The 20,121-nt window shown below is 45.3% G+C and overlaps 1 protein-coding gene across 3 annotated transcripts in view; it reads right to left on the reverse strand.

Annotated features, from left to right (window-relative positions):
* The window catches only part of CAPZB (capping actin protein of muscle Z-line subunit beta), a 77,198-nt gene that overhangs the window by 55,580 nt on the left and 1,497 nt on the right, over window positions 1-20,121 (reverse strand). The window contains exon 2 of one of the 3 annotated variants that reach the window (XM_074161757.1): window positions 11,294-11,400. The exons of 1 other annotated variant lie outside the window; for it this stretch is intronic. In XM_074161757.1, the coding sequence (XP_074017858.1) occupies window positions 11,294-11,296 (3 nt within the window). In that variant the 5' untranslated portion in view covers window positions 11,297-11,400. Of the gene's footprint in view, window positions 1-11,293; window positions 11,401-20,121 lie in introns of those variants that run through there. One more of the 3 variants, XM_074161758.1, reaches the window with a different exon arrangement.

A 20,121-nucleotide genomic window follows, 5' to 3' on the forward strand; every position in this document is an offset into this window, starting at 1 on the left:
CATTCTTACCCCCAAACCCTGTAAGCATGATTCACTGTTCATGGGACATCATCCAACACTCCAACTCTACTCCAGAAACAATTATTAAGTGAATTATAATACACTGAAGGCATTTCATAGAGTCACAGAATGGTTTGGGTCGGAAGGGACATTAAAGACCATCTAGTTCCAGTGCCACCCCCTGCCCTGGGCAGGGACACCTCCCACCACAGCAGGTCCCTCAAAGCCCCCTCCAACCTGGCCTTGAACCCCTCCAGGGATGGAGCAGCCACAGCTTCTCTGGGCAACCTGGGCCAGGCTCTCACCACCCTCACAGCAAAGAAGTTCTTCCCCAGATCTCATCTCAATCTCCCCTCTTTCAGTGTCAAACCCTTCCCCCTCATCCTATGGCTCCCCTCCCTGATCCAGAGTCCCTCCCCATCTCTCCATCCATTAGTTTCTAAATAAACCCGAGCTGCTTGCATTACTTTATTTAAAGAAGCTCAATCTTACGGAACACCTATTTGTCAAGCTGGTTTACATCTATCAAGAAAGAAGTAACAACCTCCGATAGTACGGTGGAGGCCACTAGACTGTAATTCACTACTTGACGTAAGAATTCAGCATCTCCTGGAGCATGTTCTGCAGCTATAGTTTGCATTTCTTATAGCTGTTTTTCAACTAAATGCAGTTCAGTTCCCGCACATCTCCAAAGGTGTACAGTACACGGTGAAAAAACCTAACACTTTACTTGGCACCTCCTTCCCATCAAGGATGTATTTTGAGATGGTCGATACTTGCATCTGCTTTCAAAACTAATTTAACATCTACAGCTTTAGTTCATATCAAGTCCAACGCAAGCCTCCATCACCTGTCCAGGGCCACCCCAGGCAACAGGATGGACCAGCGACAAGGCTTTCTGGGAACAGGCTGTTCATCCTGACCTTTTGCCACCATCACTAATGATTTCTGCACCAATGTTTGTCTTCTGGGTAACAGAAACAACGTTTTATTTATTAAACTTGTCATTGAACATGACAATGTAATTTACTGGCTTTCATCTGGTGCCAAGAATTCCTGTGAAGCAGAAAGTTTGCAAAAAGTCATTTCCCAATAAATCACGGCATGGAGTGAACATGCAATCTATTAGCCCCACATGAAAGAGTAAAATGGGGACGGCAGTAAAATAGCTACGTAGGGAAGTTGCACAGACTGCAAAACTGCATCGCTAACTTTTAATAAAAGAGATTAAAGTCACTGAAATCGATTGTAGAGCTGACAACCCATTCCAATGAACATTTTCTTTAATTAGGTTAATGTTACCGCACAACAGGGTTTTCTTCCCGTTTTAAGTCTGGATTTAATACGAAATATCATTTTCTTTGTTAGATATATGTACAGATAGGAAATCGTAGCTCAATAAAATGAAAAACACCTGTCAGAGCACAGCACTGAGATTGGAGAACTTGTCCAAGGCTGAAAGAGCTGGGACCCTTTAGCCTGGAGAAGAGAAGGCCGAGGGGAGACCTTATCAATGCTTACAAGTACCTAAAGGGTGGGTTGAAGGAGGATGGAGCCAGACTCTTCTCAGTGGTTCCCAGTGACAGGACGAGGGGCAATGAGCACAAACTGGAACATGGGAAGTTCCATTTAAATATGAGGAGAAACTTCTTTCCGGTGAGGGTGCCAGAGCCCTGGAACAGGCTGCCCAGGGAGGGTGTGGAGTCCCCTTCTCTGGAGATCTTCAAGCCCCGCCTGGATGCAGCCCTGAGTGATGTGCTCTGGGCAACCCTGCTTTGGCAGGGGAGTTGGACTAGATGATCTCTAGAGGTCCCTTCCAACTCCAACAATTCCGTGATTCCATCCTGATGCTGCAGACACTTCACAAGGAGGGTTGCCCTGTCTGCCTAGGAGTTCTCACTGTCAGCATAGATGTTGGTTGAGCACAAGTGAGTGTGTACCCCTAAAATCCAGACATCCAGACACCGACAGCTTTACTGACAGGAACCATTCGGTACTAATCCACCAAGAAACTTCAAAAGCCTCTCAATACTTCCTTGCGACTCAGCTCGACACCACACTCCAACCATTTTCCGTAGGTTCAAAAATACCTTGGGATATACCGAGGTGCTGTGCAGGCCAGTAGATCTTGCTTTCTAAAATCTGTGAAGCTGCCTCCCAGCCAACCTCCCTCCCCCATTGGCTCACACCAAACACAGGATCACAGCCCAGCGGCCAGTAACAGCAAATTTTTCGCAGCCCACACAACAGGAAATCATTCACAGGATCTTCTTCCTGCCCTCAACAGCCCTTTTGTAAAAACCCCCGCTACCTCTGCAAGGTCCTTTTGTACCGCTCTCAGCTTCAACCCCGCAGATGGATTAATACTCATCTTCCTGCTTCATCACTTCATTCTTACTCTGTAAACCTGCTACTGACTGGTTAACTGGGTTAGTTCAGTCTTTGCAATGAGCTAATACAGTAGGGCTGTGTTGGTTCATAAGTCTGATGACCTGTTTTTCACAGTCACATTGTCTTCCTGCCTTCCATTCAAACATCACCGAGGCAGTGCCTAAATCAGTCTCCAGGGAAGAGCTGCTTAATTTTCACAGGGGTCAATTTCTTTTTCTTTTGAAATTGAAACCGTAATTACTACAAATGCAACAGCTCTTGAGATTCAACACTGCCGTTTATCATCCCAAACTTCCACTAACACATTGTTTGTGATGCTTTCTTTTAATCCTGGTAATGCTGGGTGTATTTCAAAACGTTCTTTTTATTCTACGTGCTGCTTGTTTCGTGTTCCAATCAGCCTGGACTCGAAAATATCAGAAGAGGAACTGCTCGAGTCAAATGGAGAAATTTTCTCTTGCAGAAACAGCCAAGTTTGGCAACTTGGTCCTGGTCAGGAGGATGGGGCCAGTCTTTTTTCAGTGGTGCCCAGTGACAGGACAAGAGGAAATGACCACAAACTTGAATATAAGAAGTTCCATCTCAACATGAGGAGGAACTTCTTTGCTGTGAGGGTGGCAGAGCCCTGGCAGAGGCTGCCCAGAGAGGTGGTGGAGTCTCCTTCTCTGGAGACATTCAAACCCCACCTGGACACGTTCCTGTGCAACCTGCTCTGGGTGACCCTGCTCTGGCAGGGGGGTTAGACTAGATGATCTCCAGAGGTCCCTTCCAACTCCATCTCATTCTGTGATTCTGTGATCCAGATTCTCCTTCCAGACAACTGCAACTGAGATTTTTTTTCTTCACATGAGAAATTATTTACATCCAAAAAAACTGAGACACATTATTGTGTGCAGGAGTAAGTGCACGTTATTATAGCAGCAGGGAGGCATATTCTCTATCACCAAGGTGACAACAAACAGAGACGTGCTTACTGAAAGTATAACTAACCCAAATATTCCGTATCACCGATTCAGCACAATGTTTTACACCAGCCCATCCGTAGAGCCCCCGGCGCCCCCGGGAAGCTGCTGCCATGCTCACGGCCACCCGCTTTAATATTCAAACTCAGCACTTTCCAGCGTCCCCAAGTCTAGCAGCCAGGGTTGTAAATTCATGAGATAACTCTGGCAAGTAATCGGATGCCTGGCAAGGCAGAGAGGGGAGACAGAGAGGTTATCTAATTAGCCCTCATCCCCAAACGTTCTCCGATTGCCTAAAAGGTCAAAAAAGTAGGTTAATATGCCTTTCGCTTGTGTCTAGCTCCATGTACCTTGCTGACTATGCCGCAAAGCTTGCAAGACAGTTCACTTTCATCCAAGGGATTCAGTGCTAAGGGTTTTGAGTTTTAAACTGGGAAGCTAATGGTTTTATATATATATATATATAGGCCATAAGAATATCACATCCCCACCTAACAATATTTATACTCCCTGGAATTCCTTCCTTGCTGTAATTCCCAGGCTTGCCTATTCTTTCAGGTTTTTTTGTGCTTTCCTTGCTGTTTTTGAACATGTCTGACCTACCTCAAGTCAGAGCTGCAGACAGACAATGCTTGAGCTAACAATACACAAAAGTTCTGCAAAACTTCTACTAAATTTAAATAGTAGAGACAGATCATGCAGGAGCAGCGAGTGCTGCACGTAACACACACGTGCCAGTTTCAATCCTTGTCAGATTTCTCCTTCAGCTTAACACGAAGATAATACTTCTTCCATTTGGCCAGTTTTCACCTTCCCAAGCTCTGAAATAGCTCTGCCCGTCCTAAAGGCTATGTGAAAGCTGTGTCTGACCATCCAGTGGGGCACTGTCAATACTGAGCCAAGATCACGCCTGTTCTTGGTGTCACATCCAAAACTCTCTGTGATGACCCCTAAATTTGCACAGCGACAGGACTCAGTGAATAAATACAGCTATTAACTGCTGCCGTCAGCAGAACGCAGCTGATATTTTACCTCATTCCTCCATTTCATGGCTCTCTCCTCCTTTGAATTAACTCACCAAAAGACCCATCTCTTGTTTCTTGAGCCTGGCTCAGGTTGCAGGCACAGGCTATCAGCCAGTCGCCAATCACCTTTGCTAGCAGCAAGCTTTTTTTAAATCCTGATATTTACCACAGCAAAAATAACTGGGGGAGGCAGGTAACAGGACATCACTGTCAGACTCAGCAGTTTGTCTAATGGAAAAGCCAGAAAGTATCACCTGGAGAAATGCAAACAAAATTCCCCTCAGAGAATAAAGAGTATTTTATTTATGGTGGCTTTAGGCAATCGCTAAGCTTATGTCTTCAATGCAGTCTCAACCCTTTTTGCTTCCGCACAAAATCCTCTTATTTAAGTGTTTTTTTCAGTCTTGTCTAGCTGATGCTGCTAAAATTGTGAGATCCTGAGTTCTGCTTTCACCCAGCCTGGTAACCCTCCCGCTTTGCAACAAGGACGTGATTGAAATTTCAAGTCAATGCACCGGGAAAAGAACTCGGCTCCGTTTTCTGTAACCAAAAAAAAAAAAAAAAAAGACATGGAGGACACCTTCGTACTTGGGGAGACGGCACCAGCAAGGGCATACTCTGCGGCACGGCTGCAAGCGCTTTGAGTAAGGTCTTACGGGTTTAAACCAAGAGTCAGGACTCCTAAAGCCAACCCTGCGCTGAAAAATAAACACAGGCTACGCTGATGAACTACAAACTAATAAAGTTTAATTTGCATATAGCAGGAATAAAGTAGGCAATTTATGAGGACAGGCAGATAAGTCAAGTGTGTGCAAATACATTCTGCAGTTCTTCAGCCCAACTTGGAAGCGGCAGCACAAAGAGCAGGAGCTCAGAGCAACGCTGCACATCTTCCTTCTGAACCCGAGAAGAGGAAGGTAGGGCAGAAAACCAGCACCAGATAACACAGGAAAATTAATCTTACTGGCTGGTGCCAAGGCTCAGGCCACCGCTCTAGGAAACAGCACAAGATATTATCTAATGCAACCAAAGTCATTCTAAGTAGAAGCCTATTTTGGGTACAAGAAAGAGGTAGATCCTGATTTCGATTCCTCACTCAAAACTTCATCGTATCTAAAATCCCACAAGGACAGGGTTGCCACTGCATTTGGCATCACCCAGACAGCACCTATTCTGGAAAAGTACAACATTTTAATTAGGAAACAAGCAAAGCAGCTTCCTCAAGTATGCTGCATTTTCTTCCCATAATAAATCCTGTCAGCTCCACTAACAGGGAAATTGCTTTAATACTGGCTCAACCAGCATTTACCCTCGTGCCCCATAAAGGAAATTTCAAAAGCAAATGTCTCACCTACCACACATGCAAAAGCTCGTACATCCCAAAGCAACCCATTTGGAAGCATCCCCCCCATCTGCTTTAGGACATAAGACCACAGAAGTGAATTGATCAGACCCAGGTGACAGGAAGCCCGTACTATTCAGCTCAAGTAAAGCCACAACAGCTTCGTGTTCTCCAAAGGCATTGCAAGTTTCAGTTATAGTTCTTCGGCATCCACTATATGGTCAACTCTCACATTAATGTCAACACGAACACCTCATTTGTGGACGAACAAAAACTTACACAAAAGATGAAGAAAAAAATCAGTTTATACTCCAGCTTAAAGTGGTCACACACCTTCACTGCACTGGCCTGAATTCTTGATCTTTACGTCCAAGATAGAGAAGTTTCCTAATAAACACAACCTATCAGCAAACAGACCTTAGGCTAGAGCCCACCTAGAGAGAGTAGGAAGCCTGGGAAAGGCTTCTGCTGTTCAGGTGTATTAACTGCTCCTTCACACCACACAGCTTTCATCCATAAGGGAAATTCAAATTTAAGGTCCTCTAATTCTTTTTTTTCATGCTCCTTCCTGGAAACTGCAAAGGATTAAGAGGAACAGGCATACACAGGCTTTGGACCTTGTGCATTAAGTGAGGAGAGACAAAGGTTTGGTTGAAGCTTTTAAAACTCTTCAAGACTCCTAGAATAAATCAATAGGAAAGTGGGGAACGATAACATACAATGGCTGAATAAGAATATGAATAAGAACAGAGAATCAACATCATTTTGAGCATCTTGTACTTCTGTAGTCCTGTCCTTTGTCTGAAAAAATAATCCTTAAATATCACATTGTATTAAAGAGGGGTAAAAGCCAGGCCTGAACTCCAGCTTCGGCTGCCTGGACAGGCACCTTTCAGAATTTCACGCTTCTCCAGTAAAATTGCTCTCTTCAGCAGATGCTGAAGCATACTCAGTTTTATTTTAACTTGAGGTGACACTACCACAACATGTATCAGCTCGAGGGGACAAAACCCAACAAACAAAACACCTCTCTACAAGTTTACTCAGAGTAAGGAGCCACTTGGACTTGGCCAAACAAGGACAAAGAGGAGAATAAACACCAGCATGGGCACTCCCCATCCCAGTCTTCAGAAGTATCCACCTATCCAAAGCCAAACTGGACCTGTATGCAGCACTGGGGAGCACTGCACGGTCGTTGGAGTACTGTGTCCAGGTCTGGGCTGCCCAGTTCCAGAAGGACAGGGAACTGCTGGAGAGGGTCCAGCAAAGGGCTACAAAGATGATGAGGGGCCTGGAGCATCCCTCTGCTGAGGAAAGGCTGAGGGACTTGGGTCTGTTTGGTCTGGAGAAGAGAAGACTGAGGGGGGATCTGATCAACACCTCTAAATACTTCAAGGGTGGGTGTCAGGAGGATGGGGCCAGTCTTTTTTCAGTGGTGCCCGATGACAGGACAAGAGGTCATGCACACAAACTTGAATATGGGAAGTTCCATCTCAACATGAGGAGGAATTTCTTTGCTGTGAGGGTGGCAGAGCCCTGGCAGAGGCTGCCCAGAGAGGTGGTGAAGTCTCCTTCTCTGGAGACATTCAAACCCCACCTGGACACGTTCCTGTGGGATCTGCTCTGGGTGACCCTGCTTTGGCAGGGGGTTGGACTGGGTGATCTCCAGAGGTCCCTTCCAACCCCATATCATTCTGTGATTAACCCCCGAGTTAATCAGGTATCCTCCACACAGGAAAGTCAACTGGCGGAAATCATAGCTGAGAACTGTAGAAGCTAAAACTGAATAGGGCAGCAATGTTTCTTTCCCAAAGAGAGTAATTTCTCTACTCAACTACAGTAATAACAACTAAAAATAGTCATTCAAAAGGGTTGAACTGCACTTTCATTTTGTTTTACTCCCAGATGTCAACTAGTAAGATATCACCATATATATATATTTACCGTATGAGGAAATCCTGTTTGAACAACTTCAGCTTGAGAATGTTTTTCCTTCGCTAATAAACCACAAGATTAAGCATCACTGCAATGGCAGTATTCCCTATCCCGATGATATCCTCAAACTTGATTGTTTTGGGAATTTGCCTTTTAAGATAACATTTAGCTAAGCTCACATACTTGGCTAATAAAACATGGACTCTACAAAACAGCTTAAGTCAGTATTTCTCAGAAGGCACAAGGTGCAAAGAACTTGCTGTGGACACTGAAAACCCACCCCGAGCTCTCACGCTCTATAGTAGGGTTTCAAAAGCGACACGATCAGTTTAGAAGAGGGAGGGGCTCAGTGTTCAAGCAGCTGGAAAAGCGCTACCATTAGTTCACAGAATCATAGAATGCTTTGGGTTGGAAGGGACCTTAAAGACCATCCAGTGCCACCCCCTGCCCTGGGCAGGGACACCTCCCACCACACCAGGTCCCTCCAAGCCCCCTCCAACCTGGCCTTGAACCCCTCCAGGGACGGGGCAGCCACAGCTTCTCTGGGCAACCTGGGCCAGGCTCTCACCACCTTCACATTAAAGAATTTCTTCCTCATATCTCAGCTAAATCTCCCCTCTTTCAATTTAAAACCATTACCCCTCATCCTGTCTCTACACTCTCTGAAAGTCCCTCTCCGTCTTTCCTGTAGGCCCCTGGAAGGCTGCTATAAGGTCTCCCAGGAGCTCTTCAGCTTCACAAATCACTTAATATGGTTCGGGGAGCAGTTGCACAAACTCAAGTTATTTATCAAGCAGCAACACGCTTGCCCCTACCTCAAAAATATTAGTTACACTGAAAAGCAGGTGAGGTTTATGTACTGAGTGTCAGTGTCGCATCACGCATCCTTGGCTGGGCTTCAGCGCTTTTTAGCTGCCTCACAAATTCTACATGGATGATGTGCAGCCCGCGCTACACTAGACAGTTTGAATTTATGGTTGATTAAATTATAAATTTTGCTAAAATTGTCCACCCTTTTCTTGAAGAGTTGAACAGCAGAAGAAATACTTGCTAACGCGATCAGGACACTTTACGTAACCTGGAAAGCAAGAGTTTTTTGGGTTTTTTTTTAATACAAAAAGTAGCTGGATTCCATCCATTCATAACCCACAGTTCCAGAAATCTCAGCAGATGCACTCTCCCAAGCCCTGCTTTGCCCTGAACAGTGCATTTGGTTTATTTTTAGCACAAAAGACAGCATCCATCCAGGCAGTTTTAAAGCTTCGTGTGCTGCCCTGCCCTGTTTCACCGAGCACCTGACTGAAATGCAGACACAATCCTGAATTCTCACTTAAACTCACCAGGAGCGACTCAGACTCAGGTTCCCATCTCTCTGCTCTACACAGATATCGGTAACCCCATGGTACCAAGAAGGTGTTTGACCTAATATCCTGTACCATACCAGCTTCTCCCAGCTGTGGCGAAACTCCCTGTCGCCTCCAATGAAAAGGCCATTTCAGCATTTCAATGCTCCATTTTAGTATTGTGTTTTCATACCCACTAAAAAGAAAGATCCTCAAAATACTCTAAACGCTGGATTGGGACCTAAGTTGAAACCGGATGCTGCAACTGCACTGTCTTCATTAAGTTAACTGTAAGAGTCAGTAAAGTTTTAAAACATCACCACAGATGATTTGTCTTTAGCAAAAAAAAATTAGTGATTTCTCTTGCCCATTCCTACAGCATTTAGCTAAACCACACTTAAGTTGCCAGGTTTTTTGAGTGAGTCTTCAGACGTGTACACAGCCACTGAGATAAACAAGTAACAGAGTGGCTGCCGCAGGTTCATCCCTGAAGTCCACTCAGCATCAGAGACTAGCACATAGCTCCGGAAGTCCTGATCCAATTCCTTCTACACCCAGTGGTCTCCGTGACTAAATATGAAAAATCAGAAGACAGCATAAGTTTTCAACAGTCAGGAAACCTCTGAAGGATTTGTGTTCTACCTCCTCCAAAAGACTGACATGGTTACATTTAAACCCTGACTGGATTTGTCTTCGAGCATGTTTCCATATCCTCTTAAAAGAAGCACCTGGTACCACCATTGTTATTTTATATGAAGCCTACTTGTTTTCCATGAATTCTTTTCCTGTGAGGATTTTTGCCATGGCAAAAGGATAGTTTGTTGGAATCCTGATTTCAAATTGTAAAGTCAGGTCTCACACATACAGACTTCAATATCTTAAAATAAGATACACAATTGAAATAAGACACTCCATCCTGTCAGCTCCCACACTCGCAAGTCAGGTACAGCATCTCCTTTGTTCAAACGAGAACAGAGAACCTCGATTGTAGGCATTCTTCACCTTTCATCACAAACTAAAGATCTTCATCCTGCATAATACAGGTGGCAGGATCACCGTGATCTTCAGCTTTGAAAAAAAAAAAAAAAAACCCTACTCACAAGGTCTTGCCTCTGAAGTTCTTATGGTTGAAAGTAAGAAGTACAGGATTATACTGCTTGCTTAACAAGCCTTTATATTGCTATGGAGCCAGGCACTGGGTTGTTATTTTTTAGATCCAAATATATCTGAAGATTCTTAAAATTATGTTGGAAAATCTGAATCACATATTCCCGAACAGTATAGAATATCTCAGTGATTCCATACAAGTGATTACATCCACGGGGGTTGCATTGCCTTAGACAGGCTCTGCAAAAGCTCCTCTCCATCCAGGAAGAGCTGGGAGCAGACCAGGGCCTGGGCCAGTTCCCATCCTTATTGTTGAATTTGTTCAGAGAGGAGGAAAACTGCCTCTTTTACACACGGTGCCAAAATGAAATTGAAAGGTTTTGTGACCTGGGCTAATCCATTCAGCAAACACACAGCAAGATGGAGATTATTTTACATGACTGAAGAAACCAGAGGTTCTCCTCTAAAAATGGAAAGTTGTCATCCCTGCAGAAGAGCAGCACCCACCGCTGCAGCATCACCTGCTCTGACAGCGCTTGCTTTGCCTGTATTTTGCAGATTCCATTAGATCTTAGTACACCTTATGAGCACATCCAACCTCCAGAGGAAATGCCAGACCATGAATGATAATTTGGGGGTTAGGAACAGCAGCAATAGCAGACGGGGCCCCCATCGTTCCTGAACGCCGCTGCTGCATTTGCTCGCTTCGTTTACAACTACATCGAGCGGTAACATTTGCCGTCCAAAGCGGAAGCATTCCCTCTGTAAACACCACCCCAGGTACCAGGCCCAGAAACCGGGAAGTAACCGCCCAGTAGAGCAGCCGGAGGGGCCTGGCCGCCCCACCGCCCGCCCTCGGGCCCTCCGGAGCCCCGCGGCAGAGCCCCCTGCCGCCGCCCCCACGGCCAGGCCACGCCACCCCTCCCTCTCCCCTGGCAGCACCGCCTCGGGCCCTCCCTCCCCGCCGCCACGGGGCGGCCGGGCGAGGCCCACCCGCTCCGCCGCCCCCCTTTGAAGCGACCGGGAAGGAGGAGGGAGGGTGTGAAGGAGCCGCCGGGGCGCGGCGCCGAGGGGGGGGATTGGAGGGGGCAGCACCGGGGGGGAGGGGAGACTGGAAGGGGCAGCACCGGTGGAGGAAGAGGGTCGCGGGGGGGGGGAGCGGGCAGGGTCCGCCCCCTTCGCCCTTACCATGGCGGCTCGGCGGGGCTGCGCTGGGCGGTAGCAACGGCGGCGCCTCCCGGTCCCGTCCGGTCTCCCTCCGAGGCAGGCCGCGGCCCTTCCACTTCCGCCGTTGCCTAGGAGTGAACATCCGGGTCAGCCCCACGCCGCCCCGCCCCTTCGCCGCCGCCCCGCCAATCAGCGGGCGGCTCGCCGGCCATCGCCAAGTATGGAGCGCGGCGCGCGAAGGGGGGCGGGGAGGGGCGGGAAGAGCCGCTCGCTCCGCCCAGTGGGCGGGGCAAGGGGCGGAGCCTACGGGAAGGCGCGCCTGACGGTAGTCGGCCCCAGCCCCGCCGCCGAGCAGCACCTCTCTCCTCCAAACACCTTTAAACACTTAAATAGGCCTTAGGGTTAAAGGAAAACCAGCGGGTAACACGGAAAACGTCAGCCCCAACAGGGAACGTTTTGGGCAGTGTCATCAGCGCTGAACACCGGACTTTACAGAGGAAACTGATAGAGCATCATCACCAGTGCTGCCTGTAACGCACCTGCTTCAGCTCTGAAGCGACAAGGAAAAATAATCAGCCTCTGCCTGCTTAAGGCCAAGGTTAATTAATTTGAAAAGCAAGCGTTCAGCCTTCTCTTGGAAGGCAAAGCATGCAGGTACTGGCTGGCAGCTAAGCAGACCCTTACATCTTCTGATGACTTCAGGGCTCAGGCAGCTGCGATCCCCATCGCCAAATCCGCAAATCAGGGCATACGCGCAAATAAAACATTTCTGCTTTCCTCAGACTGTCCCAGAAAGAAACCCATTTTTTTTCCCCCCTAACATACTAACTTGCATTTCGGTGATCTCGGGTAAAACCGATCCTGATTTCAGACCTAGACGGGTACATCTCAGCAGGGACCCGTGCGCTGGAGGCTGCAGCGCCCCCCCATTACCCCCGGGGAGCATCCGATTCATTAAGTGACAGCGCTCCCCTCTCCAGCTTTTTTGGAACAGTTTTTTGGCCCACATTTCACCAGAGGTTTGCTGCCAGGATCCCGAGAACCCTCCACTGGTGCTCTCTGGCTCCCGCACCGCAGACTTGGCCCCTCCTGAGCCAAAAAGCTCTTTTGGTATTCCATTTACTTTCCGCAGTTTGCTGTCGGAAGGGGAAACGCTGACAATGGGAGTCACACACCGTTTTTCCCTTGGATGTAACGCCGTGGTACATCCTTCCCGCAGGAGATGACCAAGGCCGAGCTTGGACTATTCGCTTGGACGTTATTACAGGTGGTTGGGGCTGGACTCAGTGTCCGTCACCATCAGACACCAAATGGGACCTGCTGAGAGACAACAACCCCAACCGCCTGTTTAACCTACAGGGGAACCAGCCACAGCTTTCAGTTTGAGAGGGACAAGCTGGATTTCCAGGGAAGGGAACGGCTCAGACACCCTTCCAGGTACAGGAGCATCGAGGCATAGCTCTGCAACCTGAATTTGCATGACAACCAACCACCTAGAGAAGTAAGAGCTATCACTGCTTACACTAATTAGAAAAGCAAAGCTATCCTGTGTGTTGAGGGCTCCGGACAATCTGTTGTCACCCATTCTGCTAAATTAGCCTTTATCCACTTTTTTTTTTTCCCCATTCCTCTGTTGCCATTTTTAAACCTTTGGTGTTCTCAGTGCAGGAACAAAATGATGCCGGGAAGGGAAAGATAGGAACCAGTAGAGCAATCTCAAGAAAAAACAGGAGCCGTGTGACTCCACAGAAAAACAAAAGCGCTTAAAACTCCATCAATAACCCACTACCAAATAAAGCCTAAGATGGGAAATAATCCCGCCGTGACCCCAGAGGGCATCTCCTCCTCTCCAAATTCTACTCTTGGCCAAGATTCGTCAGCCCAACCTCCTTAAACCCTGCTTGTGAGATGCAGCAATGCAAAGTGGCTTCTGTTTTGCAGTCCCCAGATCCTTCCATCCTTATGTTCCCTCAGAGGTGCCTACCAGCAGTAATTAAGAAAAGCCAGCCTGTTAATTAACACAGGGCAAATTATTCATTCATTTTACAGGGATCCGCACGCCTAATGTGCATGTTTTCCTTGGGGCAGAGTCTGGGAGGACAAAATCGATAAATTTGAAAATGCATATTACAGAATCACAGAATGATATGGGGTTGGAAGGGACCTCTGGAGATCACCCAGTCCAACCCCCTGCCAGAGCAGGTCCCACCCAGAGCAGGTCCCACAGGAACGTGTCCAGGTGGGGTTTGAATGTCTCCAGAGAAGGAGACTCCACCACCTCCCTGGGCAGCCTCTGCCAGGGCTCTGCCACCCTCACAGCAAAGAAGTTCCTCCTCATGTTGAGATGGAACTTCCCATGTTCCAGTTTGTGCCCGTTCCCTCTTGTCCTGTCACTGGGCACCACTGGAAAAAGACTGGCCCCATCCTCCTGACACCCACCCTTGAAGTATTTAGAGGCATTGATCAGATCCCCCCTCAGCCTTCTCTTCTCCAGACTAAACACACCCAAGTCCCTCAGCCTTTCCTCAGCAGAGAGATGCTCCAGGCCCCTCATCATCTTTGTAGCCCTTTGCTGGACCCTCTCCAGCAGTTCCCTGTCCTTCTGGAACTGGGCAGCCCAGAACTGGTCCCAGTGCTCCAGATGGGGCCTCCCCAGGGCAGAGCAGAGTACTATATTCTAAACTTCATTATTTTTGTCACAAAACTCACGCGGAGTATTCAAGGAGTGCTCTACTTTTATAGCAATGAACAGAAACTGTTTCTAGCTGCTGGCTGAAGAAGCGACCAAAAGCAGCGTTACGCAGCCCAGTATATTTTAAACATTTTGAGATCCAAATGAAGGTTGAGGCCAAGAGGATGTTTTTCTTAGCAGAAGAAATACAAGCATCCTGGATTTTGTTTTCCTGCTAATAGGTATAAAGAAGAATAAACAGCTGCTTTTTGTTTTCCCAAAAATATTTGCATTAAGATCATCTGCAGATTCCTTTTGAAATTGATGTAACATCTTTTCAAATGAAGACCAGCTGCTTGTTTTGCTTGTTTATAGCAGGACATGCTTAAGGGAATTTTTGTTGTTGTTGTTTATTTATTAAGATGTACGTCCAGACTATCCCTGGTAGGCTGCGTTTTGCAGCGAGGAGCGGGTCTCGGCAGGCAGAAGGCTCCACGTACCTAACTACAGTCGTAGCCATCCTGCCTTCTGCTGCGATTCGTGGAGGGGTTGACACCAAATACAGTTAATTTAGGGATATCTGAAAGATCTTAGTGCTGTGAGGTGGCGTTACCTGAGCATTTCTCACACTTCGTGGCATGGAATCACCCACCTAAACAGAAAAGAGTGTGCTCAAAAGGCTTCGTGTCAGGATTAGGCATCTTTAAAATAAGGGTCTATAAACAAAGGAAGCAAACGATGATGTCAGTTGACGGCTTAACAGCCTTACAACATCAGATTCATGTGCAATTAATAACAAGGCTTTTGATCTTGCAATCAGCGACTATAAAATACATGTTCTTTCCCTGTACACTTGATTACATTCAAGGAAGCAAAAGAATAAATACTTATTAGCATTACAAAGTACTTTTCACGTTTAGCCAGAACTTTGTAAAGCATTTGGGGTCCAACACGATGTGTTTTTTATTTAATCCTCCTGCATGCATGGCAAAATGCTATTTATTTTGTTTATTCCAGTGTTTAGCCAGGACCAAGGGTGACTGTGAGAACATAATTAGAAACAAGGACCTAGAAAAAACTTTCATGCTTCACTGAATGCTTCACTGAATATTCATTTTTCTATTAAAGAAAAAAGACATATTGAGCTTTTTTAGGTCAGAATGCCCATTTCTTTCATGTCAAGCTTGTGGCACTTGAAAGATATGTAAACTTTTATTAGGGGTTCTCATAAATTGAATTTACTGCTGCAAGCGTCTTCCAGCAATGGTAAAGTTTAACTTGCTGGGTTTTATTAGTCAGAGTCAGTAAAGCAGCAGCATCACTTGATTTGAGGCAGAAAAAACGAGCATTTCTTGGAAACTAATATAGGAAAAAGGTACCTACAACACTACCCAACGTCTTGGAATTCTGTATTCAAGCCACAGATAGTTCTCACTATGGAGATCTTTGTACACACTGTCAAAATAGCACACCAACAATAAAAAAAGCCTCCCTCCCATTCCAATTCCAAAGCAACTTTGTTGAGAGTACTCTCAGAATATAAAGATTTTAAGAGTTTCCCCATTCTCTGCAGGAACTAGTGAGTAAATCAAAATACCACGTTTAATGAAAAACAACATATTGCCCATTTAGTGTGAGGTTTGAGGCATTCCCCCTTCCCAAGAATGCTAAAACCAGACTTTTTTTCCACTTCATCAGCATTCAAGCAGATCTGCTCACTTGATGAATGTAAAAGACAATAAACCTAGCAGCCTAAGATGTCCACATACTAGCCAAAAACGAGACAGCACTGTCGCAGCAAAGGCAGAGAAATAAAAGGTTAAACATCACTCAAGCACACATATTGCTAAAGGCACACGGTTTTTCTGGCTTTGACCATTTTCTTAAAATTGTTTTGCCTAAATAGGTAAGACCAAGTCATGTGCCATATCCCTCTTTCCCAGACTGAGAGCAGACTCAGCCACTTGGCTGAAGCCAAGATCCACAGAAAGGGGATTTAGGGTTAAAAAGTCACATCCCTGCAATCTGGGTCCGTATCTCAGACATAAAAGAATTTTTTCTATTTTATTTTCTTCACATATAAAGTAACATCCTCATCCACTAATAACAATTGCTTTATTTCAGTCCAAAAGTACCTGCCCACTGAGAATACTGTGCCTGGACATGCTTTGGAGTGAAAACAGCGTGGCTGCAAACAACATGTCCCACAGATTTCCATCCAACTGCATTCCACCGAAGGTTTAACACAAGATGTAGAAATCCTTACCGAGATATATCTGAAATCCCACCTCAAGAAACCCAGCAATGCTTGTTCAGAACAGGACTATGAGGCATTTTTTAAAATATCAGTCCAGAACAGTGGACCGCAGGACTACTGGGATCGCTGGTTTTCCAGCATGTTCCCTGTAGTTGCATGTCCCGGGATGCTGTTTATTTCTGTGCTTGCAACTGCTCTTTTAACTTTATGTTTTCAGCACAGAAAGCTTGATAGACAGGAGCCTTCAGAAATGTCTTTAGCCTGGGCAAAGAGAGTATTGAGAACATTCTTGTCAAACTCAGTCATTAACTGTAGTAATAATGTCTGCAGCCCGTCATTAAAAAAGAATCAAGGACAAGCTGATTAAATGCACCAGAAAGAAACATAACTTTCCATTCCCTTACTTTTTCCTTGACACGTTGCACTTCATTTCAAGCTTGCTAATATACCAGCCAAAAGAATTGTAAGGGCCTGGATTCTTTCTTAATACAATAGTCATGGTTCACTAGTTAGAATCTGTATAGAATTAGCCAGTGACATGGACGAATGGAAAAACATACTTAAAGAGCTGAAAAATAGCACTCTTTCACAGGCTTATTCATTCGAAAACCTCTATCGATACAGGGCATGAGTGCTTTTCCTATTTCTACTACTAAACTAAAAAATGATCACAAAATAGTACAAATCAAATAAAGACAAGAAATGTCATCACAGTGCTTACGCCTGTAACAGGAGAGTTAGCAAAAACTCAGATCAGTCTTTCTACGCCAAGTGCTTTCCTCCAGAGACTTTTTGGGGCAAACTTCATATTCACAGCAAAAGCAGCTTAAAGCAGAATTAGCACAACGAGCGGTGACACATCTCGTTCCTTTTTTTTTTTTTTTCCCCCCCTCAAAGTTCCACTTCAATCAGCCATACCTGAGGACCGGAACCAGCAGTACCACGCTACCGAACAGAACATTACATCAGCTTGGCAAAACTGCCACAAAAATACATTAGCCCAGACACAAAATGGACTTGCTTATTAACATGAATGCGATCGCCGTGAAAAGCCCGAATGATATTTCACTCCCCATCCCGAGCTGTCTCTCCCAGTGCAAGTCTACCTCGGCCTTTAGACTATTGTTCATCCCCACAGTATCCGACTGCCTTCCACATAAAATCAATAATAGCAAAGTAGACTTAATGGAGTCTCTGGCACTTTTCCCATTTGAGGGCAAAGTCCTGCTGGGGAGAGGTTTCTTTCTCCTCAGACTTTGGACTCCCTTTTTGTTGTTGTTGCTTGGATAGCAAGAAGGCTTTGAAAGAGGAAAAATAAGCATCAGTATCTGCTGGTGAATGTGGCTTGTATCTGTGAGGGGAAAAAAAAACAAACCCCAACAAACTGGAGCGGAGACCGAGAGTTGAAGTTTCCTGCCCAGGTGTGATTCTCTCTGTGACAGGAAAGAAGGTTTCTGGAAGCACTGACAGCGAAGTGGGGGCCCACGACCAAGGCTGTAGCAACCGTTTCTCAAGCAGCAAACTCCTACACTGCTGTCTTCCTATGCAGATCACTGCTACTCTTGGCAGGAAAAAAAAAATAAGAAGTGTGTGTGTGGGAGGCAATTCATGTTATTTAAAACTATGGGAGAACTTACACGTGTATTCTTTGGAAAAGAAGAGAGATTAGTATCCAGTGGGGAACTGACAGGAGGGGTGTTATAGGGTTCTTAGAAAAAACAGGGTAAGAGGCCATACACTTGTCCTGGGGAAGGATCGAGGTTTAAAAGAAACTTGCTTGAATGTTTTAAAACAAAAACGATTGGGGTGAGGGTGAACCATCCTATACTGCACTATGTAACAGATTGGGCTAGCAGTTAAAAGAAAATAAAGTCTTTTATGATGAAAAGGGCCTTCAAATTCTGGCTGGTGCAGTCCCAGGCCAGGTGCGTGCCTGGACATGTCCTCTACAAACCCTCCACGTGGCTTCTTTCACTAAGCACCAAGGAAATAGCATTTTTGAAGAATAGCAGCAGTACTTATTCCTCTTAGATTCCCAATTCTACTTTTTTTTTTGATGGCCATCTGTTGAAAAACTAACCAGCAGCATATTTAAAAGAACGCCTAACTTTTAGTCCGTGAGTAGTCTTACTAATTTAATAGGTATATAATTAAGGAAACTGGTGATACAAGGTCTGAACCTACTAAAAGTTTACTTCCATCAGAGAAAGGCAGGGATTTTTTGAAGCCTTCTGGCTTCATTTCAGCCTCCTCTATTTCTTTCAGATATTTGTTTACTGGAAAGAAAGGAGAAGAGCATGTGAGGGGAGAAGGGAGGGAAGGAACCCTGTGACAGTGCACGCCGAGCTGTAAAATGCAAAAAAAGGTTTTTCAAAACCACATGTTCTAAACATCACCTTGGAGTCATACAATAATAAATACTCAATATTACACCGAGAAGGTCTAATTGCCAAGTAACTATAGCAATGGAGAGAAAAGGCTGTCTTTGGACACATTCCCTCCCGTCTTAATTTTTCCCTGGGGTGGGGAAGGGGTACAGAGAATGTGCTCTAGATCCTTAATGGATAACGTTTTCCAGAGCCCCCTCCAATCACTGACTCCAGGATTTAAAAGAAGCAGACTGATTTCTCAGAAGGAAGCTGGACACTCAAAACAATTACACTGAACTATCCCATCTCCTTAGAAAGGGTTTAATGCACTGCGTTGCTGACACAAGGGTGTCAAAATACATTCAGACCCATTACACAGCGACGCGAGCCTTTATGAAGCGCCTTACAGCCCGACAGCTCACCACCACTTCCTTCATCCCCGAAGAAACAGCGCTTTCCAGCGAGCTGAACAGTCTGAAAATGAGTAAGTGTGAAGTGAGACTACACATTGGCCCACGCCGGGTATTTGTTTTTGCCAAAGAGAAGTCCACATTTCTGAGTTGTTTTTAAACACTGATTTCTGGAATTTAATTTTTAGGGAAAAATAAAATAATTTAAAGAATTATCCGGAGGCTTCATGTATCTTTCTCCTCCTGATGTTTTCCAGAGCTGTTTGGAAATGGGAGGGTGGAGCTGGCACATTGAGCCGTACCACTGGGTCAGTGGTTTCAGAAAACACCTCTTTATCCGGTCAGGGAAAAAACTGCTTGATCCTGTTGGTATTTTTATAAGTAACTTGATGCATGGTTCTATTTGTGATATTGACTATGTAGCAATACAAACTGATTTGAGTAAATCACAGGGGGAGGAGGAGAAAAGGAGGTTCCCTTTACAGAAGAACAAGAGCTGCCTTCTCCAGGGAAACCTCTTTTAACCTGCAAGGGCTTAGTTTAACCATGTGCCTTCCAAAATGGCTTTTGAAGAGCCATTTAGATTTTTTAACTAAGTAAAAATAATAGGCAATTGTGATTGTTTAATGATACATGAAGGAGTTGAACTAAACCAAACAGAGGAAAAACCTTCCATCATTGCTCTAGGTTAGAACGAGTTATACTTAAGACAAATGAAAGACCACAAACAGTAACAACTTCAAAAATTTTTGCTAACTTTACCAAGTTTTGACTTCTATTTGTTGCTTTGGTCTTTGACTTGTTAAAGAACTTTCAGTTTTATAAAACAGTAGAGCCTCCTCCTCCTCCCCAACTTGATAAAGAAAACTGTCAGAACTTGAAGAAATCAAAACAAGTAATCACAGCTAAAAATTGCCTTACCAAGTGTGAATAGGAACATTATTACTTGAAAAACACTCTATGTTTTTTCACAAGGCTTCTGGAGAATGACTTCCAGAAAGCCTACACAACATTTGCAATGCAAAGTTCAGTACAGTAAATTCAAAACTCTTCACACTTACATTCCTGGTTCCACAAGGCTGCAGCACACTTCAGGATGTGCTAAAGGCCTACAAATCACCGAGAACCCTTACTCTAGAGAA

Source organism: Numenius arquata, chromosome 20, assembly GCF_964106895.1.
Source record: "Numenius arquata chromosome 20, bNumArq3.hap1.1, whole genome shotgun sequence".
Taxonomy (NCBI): Eukaryota; Metazoa; Chordata; class Aves; order Charadriiformes; family Scolopacidae; genus Numenius; species Numenius arquata.